Source organism: Ambystoma mexicanum, chromosome 12 (genome assembly GCF_040938575.1).
Source record: "Ambystoma mexicanum isolate Mex_15411 chromosome 12, UKY_AmexF1_1, whole genome shotgun sequence".
Lineage (NCBI taxonomy): Eukaryota > Metazoa > Chordata > Amphibia > Caudata > Ambystomatidae > Ambystoma > Ambystoma mexicanum.
In genome coordinates, this window is record NC_090936.1 from 8,810,378 (window position 1) to 8,828,224 (window position 17,847).

General features: G+C 44.4%; 1 protein-coding gene across 2 annotated transcripts in view; it reads right to left on the minus strand.

Moving 5' to 3' along the window:
- Positions 1 to 17,847, minus strand: part of LOC138512916 (cadherin-related family member 4-like) — a 95,415-nt gene that overhangs the window by 39,457 nt on the left and 38,111 nt on the right. For both annotated transcript variants that reach the window (XM_069627685.1, XM_069627684.1), the window contains 6 exons: positions 14,730 to 14,875; positions 11,123 to 11,303; positions 10,571 to 10,727; positions 9,465 to 9,570; positions 7,035 to 7,250; positions 3,616 to 3,761 (listed from right to left, as the gene is read on the minus strand). In XM_069627685.1, coding sequence (XP_069483786.1) covers positions 3,616 to 3,761; positions 7,035 to 7,250; positions 9,465 to 9,570; positions 10,571 to 10,727; positions 11,123 to 11,303; positions 14,730 to 14,875 — 952 coding nt within the window. The remainder of the gene's footprint in view (positions 1 to 3,615; positions 3,762 to 7,034; positions 7,251 to 9,464; positions 9,571 to 10,570; positions 10,728 to 11,122; positions 11,304 to 14,729; positions 14,876 to 17,847) is intronic.

Below are 17,847 nucleotides of genomic sequence, written 5' to 3' on the forward strand. Positions count from 1 at the left end.
ATGTGGAATACGTTGTTAGAAGTTTAGAAGATGTACAGCAGGTGTTGTGGGCAATAGAAATACAACACAACACAGGGATTGTTATTTCAGCTGAAAGCCAGAAACGTGTTACATGTATGACAAACTCTGGTGCTATTATCGTCAAATGTTGGTGACAAAACTAACACCTATATGTGTTTGGTTTTTAACCAAACCAAATTGCACTGTAAAAGATGTTTAAAGAAAGGCGTTATACCTCAAGGTACGTCAGCTATGACGTCATCCTCCGTGACATACAGTAATCGAAATTTAGGTGAGAGTGAGTGAGCTGTCGCCAGGCTTCCCTACTGTATTATTTTCTTCATCAGCTCAAATAAATTGGCATTTTGCCGAGTCTGCCCAGTTATTTGGGTCTGTGATCGTTTATTGGTAATTCCATCTGGCACTTGGAACGCTCCAGGTGTGACTGCACAAGAGGAACAGGGGATGCAGAGGACTGGACAGTGGAAAGAAAAACCCAGAAATGCCCACGCAAAATCTTTATTTACTGTTCTGCTGTGTGTGAGAACGTGCTCATCCCTTCCTTAAGGTAAAGTCACGTGCTGCAGGTGCCCGTGTCGCAGACCCCCAGCTGAATGATAAGAGCATGGGGTTACCAGGGGAAAAGCTGGAGGTTCAAGTCCACAGGATGGCTTGAAAATACTTACATAGCAGAGTACACTTACAGTAAATCACACTGAACACCAGAGACCAGTCGATATCGTTCTACCTTAAGTATCACCACTGAGCATGTAACATGCATGGCTGTCCCTGAGGTTGGAGTTTACTAGTTTTAATGGTTGGCAGGTAAAGATAGCATGGCAAGCGCAGGGTCCGAGAGCATTGGGCCAGATGTGGGGCGTTTCAGGCTCCTGGGCCAAACACTAGTAAACATTGACATTTTCTGGTCACAGAGAATACCCAGCAGGGCTAATGACTCCCTCACGGACCGGTGGAACTCCTCAATATGTGCAGACAGCCGGGGTTATTGGCTCCATACAAGGATACGGGAGTCCACTGGCCGGGCAGTATAACAGCCAGAGGCGGGCAAACCACCGTTGTGTGGAACCCTGGGAATGGCGAAGGGCGGGCCACCTGGGGAAGTGTGTGTGTGTAGGCCACGTACCCTTGTGGCCTGAGTAAGGCTAGGACTGCCCATTAGGTGGGCTCCAATAAAGTGATCATGTTGGTGTCAAGCTCTAGGTTACAACCACGAGCTATTTAGCTCCCACTCCTCTTCAATGTTCATTCCCTCTTAAGCTGCATCCCTGCAACTTGACAGCATTGCAAATTAGGATGGGTATGGAACGCACATCTCTGTGCCCTGGAGGACTTCTACTGTGCTGCTAATTAAGCAGCTGCATTTAGCGGCTGCTCTGAGGGACTGTTTGGTTTTCTTCCTTAAAACCTCGGGGCCAATGCGGTAATCCCTGTCGAGATATCGCGACAGCTTTAGGGAGCAGTGCCCCCTTCATACACGTGCAGGATAAGCCCCACAATCAGAGACGTGATTCGGGGGGGGGGGGCACTCCTGTGCAGGAAAGGCCCGACTGATCCCCCTACCAGCACGAGGGAACAGTGCGTGTCCTGCATCAGACATGGAAAAGCTGCTTAACCACAAATGTCAGGGGCCGGAAGGCATACCCTTAAGCATGTCCCGGAGGAGTGAGTGCCACGTGGGGGAGGATGAGACAGAGAGAAAGGCCATGTCTCACCTTCCCCAACACACTACCTCAAGCTGCAACAGAACTCCACTTTTCTTAATGTATAAGGCCAGCTTTGTGGAAAGAGACCCAAAAGTTGCTAATCCCTCCCATAGGGTAATCATAAATGCTCACTCAAATATCTGACACATTTTCTTTTTTTAGGATCACACTTGCTCTTTCCTCCACTTCCTCAGAGTGATCATAAGACACATGAGGTGGTGCACAGAACAGGAGGGTCACGTGAATGTGTATGGGAACGACGGAACCTCCGCAGTAGTAGCGGCGGTTCTGTGCTTGGAGGTCATGGAGAGCCATTTACTTATGCATTGTGTATAGGGCCCGTTTATGCTCTCAGGTTTAGGGCACTTTATTTGTATTGTAAATACCATCTCATAAAACAAATATGAAAAGACTCTGTGTCTATTTTTTTGGTGCTGTCTGTCTATTCTTATGACAAAAGCATCAAAGGTGGATGGACCACCAGAGAAAAGAGGCCATAAAATCACAAGCAGCGCCGTTATTAGATGGCACCAAATAAAACCAGATACAAACAGACACTTTTCATAAAATCAAACCTTTTTAGCATTTTCTTCACCCATGCATAGAAGCATAAAACACGAGTAAATCAGGCTCCCCGACGGGTGTCACCCCAGTATCACACACCAGCTGGATTTCCACTCAGCTACACTCTGGTCTGATTGGCAAACATGTCCACTACATATTCACCGAACGTTAGGTTCCTTTCCGAAAATGTGCCACTTTTTTATTATCATGCATCCCCCATCCTATCATGCCCATCCTATCATGCCCATCCTATCATGCCTTCCCATTCAGTTCTTTCCCTTGTAATTAATGAGACACCAGCTAACATGACAAGGTAGCAGTGTGCTCCCTTTACACGTAGAGACTGGGAAACCTCTCAAGGGGGAAAAAACAATCTCTCTCTCTCTCTCCCTCTCTCACTCTCTCTCACTCTCTCTCCCTCTCTCTCTCTCTCTCTCCCTCTCTCTCTCTCTCTCTCCCTCTCTCTCTCTCCCCCTCTCTCTCTCTCTCTCTCTCTCTCTCTCTCTCTCTCTCTCCAGGACACGCCCCTTGCATGTCATTTCTCCTTCTGTGTCACGTGTCGCCAGTCCCCTCTCGGTTACTGAGTCCTCATAATTAATGTGTCCTCTCCTGCTTTTGTCTTCTGCCGCTTCTACAGGTGTGACTGGTCTCTTCCTGCCCGTCCATCTCACCTGACCCTGATCCGAGCATGTGGAAGTTATGGGATATTTTGAAAGCAACTCTTTTCGGCAGAAATCTTCAGAAACCAAGATGGCAGGGAAAGGTGTCCTATTTAGCAGCTTAGACTTTCATCGTCTTCCATATGTATCTAATTAATCTCCACAAACAGAGATAGGGGGTGCAGGGTCCTGGAGAGGACATGGTTAATGGTGCCAGGAAACTCCGTCAGGAATTCAACAAGCAATGAGTTTGCGAGAGGTGCGCACATGCGCATCAGGGAGCCCACGTGGCAGGCGGTTCGCTGCGGTGGGGAATAAACCCCATAACGGTTCCTGTGTTGCTTGCCACAGTGTGGCTGGGTGTGTGCGCCTGCCTGTGCCTGCCTGCATACGATACGCTGAGGTTCCCCTTCATAAAGCCACGAACAACCAGACAGGGGGGGGGGGTGTTGCACCTGGCAATTTCCAAGTTCCAATCCTGATCAAGAGGTTAGAGTAGAATATTGACTGACACTATGATGGTCATGGATATGGCTATAGCGGTATTATAAGTATTGCAGTAGTAAACACACACTCCGTGCCACTGTACAATGACCCCTGCTAGCTTCTCCTCGTGGAGGCTTTCCAAACCTTCTAATAGCAACGGAGGATTGATACTGTGCTTGTACCTGAATATTAATGGTAACCACAGCAATGCGGCTCAACTGCCTGAGTGGGTCGGGTTCTTTGTCGTTGTTGAGGTCGGTTGCTTGTATCCTTGCGGTGTACTGTGCTTTCTCCTCTCTGTCCAAAGCATTCAACACCTTGATGATGCCTGAGAAGAACAACATGTCAGCTTCTGTAGGGCAATGCTTGCATGAGTGCACACACTACCACACCATAACACGGCTCATAAATAACGTCCGCCCCAACATATGACTGCATGTGCGCCACCTCCCCTACGGTCAAAGCTGCCAGTCATACGTTGATGTTGGCATTTGCTACCTGTGCCTATCCTGATGTCATGCACTACTAGTCCCATGAGGCCAGACCATTCACTGTGCAGCCGCAGGCTCATGGGAGATGTAGTTCAAAACATGCAGACAGACAAAGTTTGCAGATCCCAAGGGCCCAGAAAAGGTCAATTCCTTCATCCAGGACAATCCTAACTGAAGAAACGTGTTTTGTGCAGATTATAATATTCTTATCAGGGGCCTGAAGAAGGCAACATAGCAAAGGCTTCTGAAATGCTCCCCTTTTATAAATGACGGGACTTTATACTGGTATTTGCATTGTTTCTTCACACTTTGGTATAATACAGTGTTCCGAGGGCCTGCGGGACACAAGTGTCAATGAAACACATGCAGCGCTGCAGGCAAGACCCGCTCAGTTCACAGAACATATTGGGGCTGAATCATGGAATCATGGAATTATCTGGGCAGAAAATAGGCTACTTGTGCGCGCAACTGCACGCAAATCCCCCGTCGTCCATCCATGGAATCAAATGCACAGTACTTTTCCTAGACTTGCGCAAGGCTCTTGATGGCTGGCACAGACATGCCGAGCCAGCGCAAACTCCACGCAAAACTGCAAGCAGAAGGTGGCCGTGGGCTGCGCAGAGTGCACGGAAGCGGGGCGCGCACAAACCTAGCTGTTCAAGGTATGCATGTGGGCGTTTCGGGCCCATTCCGGGCCAGACTTGCAAAATGGTTACTTTGCGCTGTCAATTCCGTGAATACGTGTGGCACACATTTTTCTTTCTGCATGCAGGCTCACGCAGTGCCCTTCTCGGCGTGCGGCGCTTGCTGGATTTATGCAGCCATTCGCAAGAATCAGCTCCATTGTATGTTTGAGTCTCTAAATTAACTGGCTGATATGGGCAAATGAGAGCGCCATTGTGCTGAATGAAAGAACGACCTTGAAAGTACAGATCAAATGATCTGAGCACCAATAGAGGCGTCTACGCCCCCTAATGAGTTACAAGCCTTGCCCCCTGACATTCTCCGGATCACCATGAACTACTCACGTGAAGCTCCAACAGGCTGGCAAATGAAATCAGCCGACCACTCTGTGAAACAGCACTGCACTGTTGCGATTCTGCGCACCTGTGGATTTTGGGAATGTAAACTGGCACCAGGACTTTGCCGTTGTGACCTACGTGCAACAGAGGAGGCAGAAAGGACCTGTCCTCCAGTGTGACCATTCCAGTCCTGAAACATACTATCATTACAGGAAGGAGCAAGGAGCCATGAGAGTGCCCAGTTGGCACCATGCCAGGCAGCGCAGTCTACCGGTGGGTGGGTGGTAGTTACTGGGGAGGTTAATGCTTACCTACGGGACACTACGTGCCCGTGCAGTAGCAATGTGGCACACATGTGTGTATGATTAACCTTGTAGTGCTTTTGAATGTAGCTTCTCGGCGCGCATCAATGTGTGTGGGAATCCCTGTGTGGACTGCATCGCAATGAACCATAGCAGCACCCTGCTTGACTGTGGGGTGCTAGAACATGGCTCTAAATCGTCCTGGCCGGGGGAGTGATGGTTCACGGGGGGAGGAGGGAAGCATGTTAGGAGGGACATGCATGGAGCGGAGCATTAACCCTCATATTGTGAAAGATGGAGTGTCACAGGTGGGGTTTCTTGCTCGAGCATGCTAGATGGCTAGTATGTGGTGTCTGTCTCATTCTCATAGCTAGTGTCTCTTTTCGCATAAACTACAATAGTTTGATGTATTATCTGTGCAGTGTGCGATGGTCGAAACCAGAGAGTGTATGTCTTCTTAGGCTGGGGCAGAGACCCTGTGCACAGGATGGAGAAGTTGTGAAGTGTTGTTGTTCGTCATACTCGGGTCTGTGTGCATTGTGGCCAACCAGATGAAGGGATCAATTTCAAGGAGTTTGACTCTGCCTTATGTTTGTAGCTTGTCTGTCCCTGCGGGGATCGAGAAAATCCTGACCTGCGCAACTAAGCTGAGGGTGCTCGTCCATCCCCAGAATCAAAAGTAGCCCTCAGTCCAAACCTAATCACTACCACAACATAAACTGACAATATAACGAGCCACTCCTGGTGAGGTCCCACTTGGCCTGACCCCTAGGGAGAGTCTTGCTTTAAGGGTTCTCCTTATGAGCTTGTAAAAGGGATGCCCTCCCCCACGACCCCACGACCCCACCCCCCTGGCGATAAGGGGCCAATTCTCTAGATCCGTCACAGTATGGATGTCAAGCATTGCACTAAGGTTGTAGTTCATGTTTCTGTAAAGGATACACGTTGATATCCATGTGAGGGACAGTATAGTGTGAAGTGTGCACAAGTGTCTGTTCAAGTGGGCCATGCAAGAGCGAGTGCTGTAAGATACAACTAACGTATGGACAAATCATCTCAAGTACACGCCCACTGAGCTGAGCAGCTAGTGAACTCAACGAGAGCTCTTTACCTATATATGCAAACACTGCACACAACTAAATGTGCACAAGCATAGGGTGATGCACAACACATGCAGCAAAACAGGAAAAGCGCTCTGGCCAAACTCACATTTCAGGCTGAAAAATCGGGCTTCTCAAGCGTCCTTTTCCATTTATGCCTGAAGAGCCTCTCTGGAAGCTGTTCCAGAGAGGCAGCAAGAACCCAACACAACTGTGGACGTGCATAGCACATACGTGCCGACATACATACGTGTGACTGCCCTGGTGTCGCTACTTTTTTGTGTGAATCCTTATTTTAACAGACTCTGTGTATTCACATAACACACAGGACTCTCACATAGTTCTTCAAAAGTACAAAGGGGCAGGTGTATTTTTTACAGGCATAGTAACTTTTCCAGAAGTGCAGTGTTTTAGATTATCCCTGAGATGTTCATGGCCCTTTCTACAGAGCCAGCAAGCTTCACCCTGGCTGGCTCACAGAAACGGGCATGACAATGAGTTCTTCACAGGACTCCCTGTTCCACATTCACATTAACCCAAAAAAATCCGGCTGTATGTTCACATTGCTTTATATAAATTCACATTCCCCACCACAAATTATTCCACGTCACTTTTCCATGTCCCCCAGAAATATGCCCCATTTGCCAGCGCCATCACATGATACAAGCAACACTCTAGGCACAAACCTGTGTCTGGTTCGATGTAAAACCTGGGAGGGCTTCCAAAATCATCGCCAACGACTGTGTACTTGAGATTGTTAAAGGGCCAGTCTCTGTCTGTGAATCTGACGGTGCCCACCAGCGTGCCCAAGACACTATTTTCTGCCACAGTGAACACATTCTCTCTGGGCTCTGGTTCAAACTCATTGACGCGGGTCACTCGCACGAACACGGTTACGATGCCTGTGTAAAAAATACAAACAGAAAGCATAAAGTCTACAAACACGTGGTCTCCCACAAATGTCTATCTCAGACAAGTCATCAAGACTAAAAACGGACGTAAGACCTATGTGTCGCTGGCATCATTCCTACTTGGATAACTAGAATGGACATCCCACAATTACGGGCCATAATGAATGGACAGTAAGGATATACCCTGGATAAATCACGAAAAGCAGATGCAGGTGTCCTGGAATTGTTGTTGACAACTTCTTTGAGAATCTACTAATGTGAAATGTTGGACCTCTAAAGATGGATAGCTGGTGGACCTTAACTTACTCCAACTGTAACATCCTATCATCAAATGATTGCTAGGCTGTGACAGACGAGGACTCCCAGTCACCTCACTGAGGGTTCCTCAGGGGATGGCGGGTTTAAGGAACATGACGAATTGCCTAGAAAGCCACCTTTGCCCTACTTCCAAAGGGCTCAGAAGATCGGTCATCTGGCAGTTGGCCCTCAAAAGGTAGATGTACCACCATAGGTCCGCTTTGGACAGCTTACTGCTTATTCATCATAGTACTTTGATGGAGGACAAGCGCCCATACCTGACCCCACCCCTTCCTATCACCCTCCAACCACTGTTGCTATGCTTCACCTAAAAACTACACTCATACAAAATAATGATGAGTCTTTTTCCCCTTTTCTAATTTTTGTAAATTAAATGGAAGAAAATTGATCAAGGGTGCTCTGAACGAAAGTGGCAAAAGGGGCAAGAAACTGGGAAAAAATGACAGTACACATCGTAACACGGAAGATGAAGGATTCTACTGGTGTGTGAGGAAGACCGGCCATTCCTCCCATGAAGTATGATTATACATTTTCCTGAATCTTTGCCGATATTTAATAAAGAACTTGCAACAGACAATGTGAGAGGAGGCCTCCCTGCTAGTGACCACTGTGGGAAATTCCTTTGTGAAAATCATAATGTTAAGGCCTAATCTGAAAGTCAGACTCACACTGTGCTATCCCTTTCCAGGCAGAGAAGGTGCTGTCTTCTGGTCTTAGACAACATTAAGTATTTATCCGGAGAGTGAGAAACTCATTTTTCCCACCCTGAAGAGCTCACAAGGGCAGATTCTCAAGGACAATTAGCTTTTCACTCAAGATGTATCTGAGGTTGTGTCATGGCCAAAGGACCTTTGAGATGAAGGATAATCTGGTGGCAGTCCAAGGGTCTCTGGTGCCAGAACCCAGCATGGTTGGGTTTATCAGTCCATTGAAATGGAAACAGGGTTCCTCCGGTTACCAAACAGATACGCCCTGCACCAGGGTTAGGTTGCTTGTCATAACAAAGGGAGTGATCTAAGGGTGTGGTGATGGCCCAAAGCTGACAACAAAGCAAAATTATTATATACGCTTAGCGATAACAAGGGTGTTCCTGCAAGCTGATGATTAATTAGGCAAACATAATCGCTACATTTAGGCAAGAGGATAATACAATGTAACAATATAGGATCTGAAGCCCCCTCTTCAGCGACGACAGATGCACAACAAGGTAGTCAAGGTGAACTAACATTGATTCATTTCACCAGCTTTAAAATACGCTCTATCCTGTATTGGATTACATATATTAGGAAATATGATGTAATTTGTCATTTGTGTAGTGCCTATTCCCAGTGGTATACCCATAAAGCACTGTGGGTGAAAAGCCTCAGGGGGCAGAAGTCCAAGGTATGGGAAATTAGAATGAGTTTAGTATTGGCTAGAAAGCACACACACTTCTGACCAAAGTACATACGGTTGGCCAAGCCCCTGCTATCGACCCATGTCGAGCTGGCACGTTCATGGGCACTGTGAGGTTGTCGGGAGAGTATTAGAGTGCAAGTTATTGATTATGTGTCCAGCTAGACCAAATTTTGGCCTTGGAACGTACCTGCACAACACCTCTGCAATTAGAAAGCAAAGTGTCTTCAATAGTATATGATAGAAGATGCGTACGGGTGGGTGGCCATGCCGGCGACTGTCTTCCATTGACATGGAGTGCGATACATACACGTGTGTCCTGGCTGGTTTCTTGGTTTTGTAGATGTGGCATTGACACTGTCCTGTGGTCTGCTGGAGTTTAATCCCTGCGTCTCTCAGTGCTTTCTATCATCGTTACTGAATAGAATATATTGCTGCTGAAACATCTCATTTTTCTACATGTGCTCACAATTTAATAAAGTTGGTACTTACTTGTCAGCGGTGGTTCACCTCGATCCGAAACTCTTATTATCAATATGTGCGTAAACTGCATCCCAGAAAAGGTCAAACTGTCGTAATCCAAACCATTTGGCCCAAGCTGGAAGGGGACACAGATGATATGGGTTCAATGAATGAGAGAGAGCCAATGTATCCTCAGCCCCACTGCCAATCTGACAATACAGTGCGGTTTAAGATCTCTGTACCAATGGACTTTGAGTCTGCACAAATGTTATAAATATCAACCAAGACTTTCAAAACCTGGCCTCACTCTTCTTTGGGACATTTTGAGTTCTGTTTTCACTTCAATGAAAAGACATGACCTACCCTGATGCTATGGCTTTCATTAGATTGGCAGGTCAAAGTAAAGTATTTTTTAGATGAGGGGAAACCTACCCACACCTGCCTCTTTGTTTAGTAAGAGTGGCCTATTTTAGACAGCTCAACTGAAATGTCTTTGACAATTTTTGAGAAAAATGCATTTCACAATAATTTGCAAATGCAACATGATTATGATCTCAGGGATTTTCTTTCATTTCAGAGGCCAAGTTGGGCCACGGAATGGGGGGAATACAGGTTTCCAGTATATACATTTTCACGTTCTAGTGTAAAAAAGGAATAAACATGTCAGTAGGGCTGGTGCAATATATGATTCAATCATCAGTTTTTTGGAGACTGTCAAAGTCTAAGAAACCTGCATGGGGCCCCTTGAAGTCCTGGATAAAGTACTGACTCTGCTTAAACCCAGACACAAGGTTCCCATAGCTTCAAAGATTAACTGGAAAGGTAAAACTTGTAACAGATACCTAACATTACATTTCTGCTTTCACTATGTATTATTATTGAATATGAAATTTCTGTTGTGTTGCTTTTAGAATTAGTTGTATGCCACAGCCTATCCATATGTGTTATACATTTGAAGGTTGAATCCGAGGGGCTTTCACTAAGAAATGTTATTAAATTCTCCACAGAGGTACATTTCAATACAATTATTTCAATACTGAAGATTTGCTATCACAACACCTTCTCAAAATTCAGTGCATGGGAATACTTTTACCTATAAGAACTAATTCTTATGCGGCTAGACAATAAATACTCACAGTTACTTCATCGCCTTCCAGTGTGAACTTGTTTGTGGAATGATCGTCAAGTTCCATTGAATATTGGAGGACATTGTTCGGAGCCAAGATGTCGTCATCCGTACATTTCAGCCGTAGTAGGGAGGTACCAATTGGCGTGGTTTCAGCAAAGGTGACACTGCAGTAAGAACAACAGGGTAGAATGTATAGCAGTTACTAAAAGATGCTAAAATTGATCAACAATTAGTTCTGATGTGTAGTTTGTTTCATTAGAATGTCACTTGCATTGAGATCATCTTCAAAACTTTGACAAGTCACCTCAAACATGTTCATAATGGCACTTCTTTAAAAGTGGTTTTGTAGAAATCCTCAAGTTATCACAATTCTAATGAATATCCATTCTTGAAGATAATGAACTTTCATGAAAGGTTTTCCGACCAAAGTGCACACATTCATAAAAATGGAATGTGTTGCCACTTCTGCTGTGTAATCTTTTGAATACAATTTGCATTAGTAATTTCACACTTTGTTAACCGTATTGCAGTCAAAATATATTCACTGTTCTGTACTCACACCATCACATCATCCTCACACCGGGGAGGGTTATCGTTTAAATCCAGAAGTGAGAAGGTTATCTGCGCCGTTGAAGAATGTACCCGGTCATTGTCGTACGCTCGGACCGTCACTGTTCGCATTGGAGGAATACTTTGGTCTTCATAATCCAGTGGGAAGGCTAAAGTGATGTCTCCTGTGTCTTAAAAGAAAACACGAATTTAATCCCTCATGAAATACTGCATTATACAATAAACACACCTCAATTCCTGAGCACTAATGAAAAGGATGGACAGACAGGTTTGTTGCAAGGTAACTTATCCTCTCCTTAAACCGATTAGCATAAAGGTATCTGAAAAATTACTACATCCAAGCAAATAGCACTGTAAACTTGTATAAATTAATCCATGGCCAAAATAATCTGCCTTCCTTTTCCTTTTTGCTGTCAAATGAAGCATTTACACGATGGTCCTGCAATGATATTGTGCACCCATTGATAACTATACTGCCATGACAGTCTGTTGTCAAGTGGGATGGGAGGATACAGGGACAAAGGGCTCGTCTTGGCACAAAACACCAGAGATGAGCCCAAGGTTCAAATTCCAGAGACTGCTTTCCTGTATTGTCTTACAAAACATTGACATCATAAAACCATGATCTGAGAGAACATTAAGATGCAGATAACATGGATTGAAAAGGATGTTTCCTAATAACTTTCTTTTATTTGATTCACAAAGAAACAGAGTGTGCTGCATGTTCAAGGAGTACCGTGCTGAGTGCTCAGCTAGTTTGCGTGTCTACCAATATGCAGAGTTAACGTTTTTGACACAATTCTAAATATCAACTGTGCCACTTTAAAACAAAGGCTAATACTTTGTCATAATCAGCTTCAATTCTCCATTTTGGATTGGGAGGCCAATGTCAGAATCGGCTTACAGGTCCTGGGTTTTGAGAATCCCTGTGCATGCCTTTAAAATGCATTATTTATTCAGGTTTTCAATTCTTACATAATAATTATGCATGGTTCAAGCCGTTAATTGATCAGAAGATTGTCATAGAATATCTAAAGAATTTAAATGATCAATTTTCAGGATAAACTAGAAATCTGGGTTTTAATAATGATTAAACAAAATGGGGCACAACAGATCTCCTTTGGATTGTGAGTAATACTGAAATTACCTGAGCACAAACACTATGTAAAACGGCACAATATTTCACAAATTAAGACTCTTGGGTCTGCAGCATCTGTTGCATTTGTTTAAAAAAGAAAATTGGTCGGTGACTTTATTAATACTCACACATTTGACCTTTAAGTAAAACCTTTCATGATTGTATTTGTGATTATGCAGCATTGGTGGGACACTGATACCCTAAATTGTCTACTAAGATCCTGATTGGGTCATCCAAGTAAACATCTTCGAAAGGCATTTCCATTTTTGTCATCATAATCTGTGGAAACCATTTCTTCAGTCAATATTGAACATATGCCATATGTGAAAGTACAGGTTTGAATGAGATAATTCTTATGCATGATACAATTGGTAATGCACAAAAGGACAAGATAGCGAGTAACTATCAGAGGAGTGTAATGGAAAGAGAACAATACGTGTCATACAAAAAGATACCTCTGAAACAGTTGAAGAACATGTACAATAAATAAATAAACATCAAAACAAAGTTTAGGAAATTGGCAGAGGCCAAAGTACAATTAGCAGATTCATGGTCCAATGATGAAGAAAAAAAGGTTGGGCTGGTATTTGAATGAAAAAAAATATGTTTTCTCTCGTAATGCTTGTGACTGTGGGCCTCATTACACGGATGGCGGTAAGGATTTACCGGTACCAGTATTTTACACAACTGTAGACATGCAATTGGATGATCAAGATTAGACTATTGCTTTGCCCTCCTAATTGATACGAAGAAAAGGATGCCTTAATAAACACCAAGTTCATCAAAATGATGCCACACGTATCATAAAAGGGATGTCTCAGAGAGAGCACATCTCCAACAGTAAGCAACATATGCACTGGCTCCCAGTTACAGCCCGTATACAAGTCAAGGCTGCTACGCTGGTCCACATATGCCTCATTGGTAAAGCCCCGACCTACTTGAAGACCAGATTGGTGATCCAGAACCCAAAAGAACCCTACGCTCACGTAAATCGGCCTTCATCTTCTGCCCCATATTTAAGTGGGTAAACGAGTTGGGCAGGTTTATTTCCTGTCATAGTTCCACAGGTAAAGAGTTCCAGGTGTGAACTGCCAAGATAGGAAAGTACCAACCTTTTAGCTGCAAAGGTGTGTTTTTAGAGATTTATGGGTAAAGTGGCTTGAATAGGATCATTGCAGTTTTTGTGTCCCTATTGTCCTGTCTTTAGTGTTTTTATTCTTGTGTTTCTGTGCGCCAAAATGCCTGCAGGTTTTCGGTGCAATAAAATTAAACATTTTGCAGTGAATCTAATTTCTCAAAAGATTGAACCATTAAGATTTGTAGGAGATTAAGGAATTGAGAGGCCTGTTTCATCCTACCCAACCACAGTAGTGAATTAACACCAACGTGTTCAGAGATTACACAATCACTAACCAGATGACAGAGAAAGGGCGTTCTTACCAATGGGGGGCAGGGGCACGTAAGGCCATATTTCATCTTAAGAAATGTACAGCACAAGATCCCGGTCTTACATTTACAAAATGCTAGGGGTTATCTCCCAGATATTGGGACACCAGCATTCCCAGGCAGGAGGGCACGTGTGCTCGCTTCTGCTGGCTTCGATAGTATGTCATGAAACATTGGGTATGAGGAAGTCTACGGTAAACAAGTTTGCAACAGCTACGAACCAACATGATTAGCATGTAATTTACCTCAGCATGCCTAAAGATATTCACACATCTTTAAGTTACGAAAGGTTCATAGCCTTCAACCTAAACAATGTTACAGGTCATGATCCTATGGACTTTTCTAGGTGACATTGCATGCTTTTGTGAATGTCGGTAAGGGTAAAGATCTATATGCACTTTGGCATAATGCACTGAAGAATTGATATGTTGTAACTGTCCAGACATCCTGAACAGAACCGTTTTACAATGGAATTAATCGAGAATCAAAGGCTCCCTCAGCACTGACTGACCTAAGGGAGGAAGCTAGCCTGACATCTGACACTCTGGCCCTTCTGTGCTCAGTGTTTCTCCCAATGTAACCTTTCCCTAATTCCACTCGTTAATGCTTTATAACCATTATTCTGACATCGTTTCAATGGTTTCCTAACACTTTGTCGAGGAGAAATAGTGTTTATTTTCTATAGTCCCCGATTGGTACCGAGAGACAATGTGCTCCAGTGAGTAGCCCTGCACTAGTGCAAGTGGCATGCTGCATAGTACTGACACCAGGGCACACCTGATTTTCTTTCCTCCACTAGAAGAATGCACTTGGGCTCAAAAAGCGTTGCACTTTCAGCCACCTCTGAGGACATGGCCTGCTTTGAAGAGATGTTGTGCAATGTCATTTCTGTGGAGATTTACTCAGGACATGACTTTTGACTGATCTGCAACGAATAGGCTGGGGTTTCCTTTGCTCCCTTGGTGGCCTCGCTGTCCCTGCAGAGCTCATTTAAAGGGACAGGCCTTCTTACCTTCATTGATAGAAAGTCCTCTGTAGGGTTTAATGAATTCATAATGTACTCCATCGTCTACGTCTCGATCTGTGGCGCGTAAATCATACAGCACGGTGCCGGCAGGGCGGTTCTCCGGGAAAGTGATACGATTGGCAGGGACATTACTTTGGAAATCAGAAAAACAACATCCATTAGTAAAATCTCAGTTTGAAATATATGTTATTTGAAAAACTACGGGGCTGCATTGCAGAAACCCTCACTGATGCAAGTGCAATTGTGCACAGCGTTTGCACTATACAAAACACACCCTAGTGCAAGTACTTTCTGTTGCAATGTATTTATTTGAATAGTGCAATTTTCGCCACAGCGCCAATGACAAGCAAAATAGCACTTTAACAGTGAAAAGAGTGTGGAACAATGGCCATCAATTCTTATAATTGATCATTGTTGTGGTGTACACATATTTCTTTAGTGCTTAGAGGCCTTTTGCCCGCAGCTGCTAGACAATTGTAGCCACAGATGATAGAAGCCACTCCCTGGTAGCAGACAGGACTGCAATGGCTGCGTCTGAAGATGATTCAAGAGAACGAGAGAATGAGAGGGAGAGATAAAAGTCAGAAGTGACATCTACAAGTGGACCTGAGTCTGGCGGAGAGGCCTGGGAGGGAATGGGCCCGGACAGAAGTCTCATCAGCAAAAACACGTGTAAAGAAGGGGGTTAAACAAGAGAGCAGAGACCCAACCACAGTGGAAGGTTAACTGCCAGCCTAGCTCAGGCTCAGGAAGTGATGGGCACACACTGCCTAGGAGAGGGGAGGCCAGTACAGCCTAAGCTTCGTATTTTATTCTTGTGCAATGGAGGAACCGCATGGATAACAAAGGTGCTGTTTGCAAGAGCCTGGCACCTGTGTCCAGTAGTACCTTCAGCTGAGCCAGAGGCCACTTTGGCTAAGATTTCACTTTGAAATTAGCACCCAGTTCTGTGCATGAGATCTACACCAAGATCCGAGTTTGCTGGGATTCGGCTGGACACACATCACACAGTAAAGAGACAGGAAATATGAACCTCATTAGGGACGTCATTTTCAAAATCTTGGTAAGTTTGAGATCCCTGCAAAGCCCCCAGTTTGTAGTTCAAGGTTAAATAATTCCAAAAACACTGCACTTAAGACTTCTAAATGAATACAAAATCGTGCAAAGAACCAGCGCCCCAATGCAAAATAATACCTTGATTTTGTAGCTGAAACTAAAAAGATACACAGCAGCAAACTATGCCTCATGGGACCTGAATGCGGGCAGTGTGATGAGGCGCAGGACTCGACACACCGCTGAACCCTTAGGTCCTTTTTAAATGAAGAAGCGCGTCACTACATGGATGGGGGTGCAGAAAAGGTCTCGCAGCAATCACCAAAACGACTCAGGAAATTGGCAAACAATAAAAGAGCTTTGGTCAATTGTCTAAAACAGGGAATACAATGGACATCAATGGGCGTCTCACAGCACAATTTCGACGCACCACATGAAAAGACATCCTTGTGATGAATCTTTGCTATATAAGTGACATCAGACTATGTGGGGAACTAAGAAAACCTACTTGGGAATGTGATAGGTCTATGGGGAACATCTAGGTATACTTTCTATAGGGGATTGGATTGTGTTTGGATTCTATAGTCAGGTAAACAACTTATGCCCACCCCTTGTGCAAGTCATGCTCAATATTTGTTAGATACACAGTAGACCGTTGGGTCTCTAACTATAGGGGTCTTCAATACATTGCTCTCAATGATTGGTTGGCACCCTTGTACCCTTCTGGAATATACGTCTCGCTAGCAGCATGTAAGCTGATACCCCAGGTGCTTGCGGGTGGACTTGACCATGCCTCCCCACCCAATTAGTCCACATCCATCATCAGTCATGCCATCTGCCATTGGAATTGTCTTTGAACTCAGCCTTGCAAAGTATCACTGCACTTGAGAATCTTATCTTCAAGTCTCTATGCAGCTTGGAAATAGAAAATGGGCATCTATCCCACGTGACAGGAGACCGTGTTTGAGCTCCTTTCTTCACATTTAATGATATTAAAGGAATAAAACATGGCACTCAATGTTTCCGTCTCATCTTAACAGAAGCTCGCCTTATTTCTCACGTTCTTTGTATGTCATTGAATAGATAACTGATTCTTGGCTGCCCCAACCCTTGACATTGGGCCAGACAGCCTTCTCAATCCTTCCATGATTTTCGGCTGCTTTTCTCTAGTTTGCCACACTTTCAGCCCTTCTTTTTCATGGGTCCTTGCCTACTAAAGTTGCAACATCGAACATCCACACTCTATACTTGTATAATATATATTGGTGGTAATTATTCACTTCATATAGCTAGCCTTCATAGTCTACTTCCATTTCAGCATCTGCATTTATAAGTTGCTTTATATTTTCTTCAGTGTTCTTTGCACGTGCAATCTTCATTTCACGCATGAAATGTTTACTCAATTCTTTATTTTAGCATCAGTTTGCATAAGGTCTATGCATTCTCTACTATGATCATCGTTCATAGTGCGTCACTCTCATTTCTTCTGACGTCACCAACCTCGTGCGTTCACTGCTTCACACTTTTTCAGGGATCTCCCCTAAGAGGATGTCGAAATGTCCAGCTTCCAACATGTAGGCAGAACAGGGCTGGGACTTCTGATAGAGGCATTTTGCTCCTCCTGTACACCTCAAAAAGGCTTTATAATTCATAGTAATGAAATACCCAACTGATCACAAAAGCTTAGCACATATTTTGGCAGTTTTACTTTTGTCTTGTGCAAAACATTTGCTATCTCACAAAGTGAAATTCTTCTTGCCACATTAATGAACTTTTTGAAACACGTGTGTAGGGTGGACGCTCGTTGGCAACATTTTTAATTGGTATGTTTGGTGGAGTGCATTTCATCATTTGACTCAAAGTCCTTGCAGAAAGGTATGCAGACATCTCTTGTGTTAAACTCTCAAGGGAGCACCGCCATTTCCAGCTGATGCTAGACCAGGTGAGAGGGGCAGACATTGCAGTGATGGACGGATGGGCTGGCGAGTCAGGAGTGGGCGCACTCTAGGTGATCATATCACGAGAGATTTGGTCGCATTCAAAAGCTGCC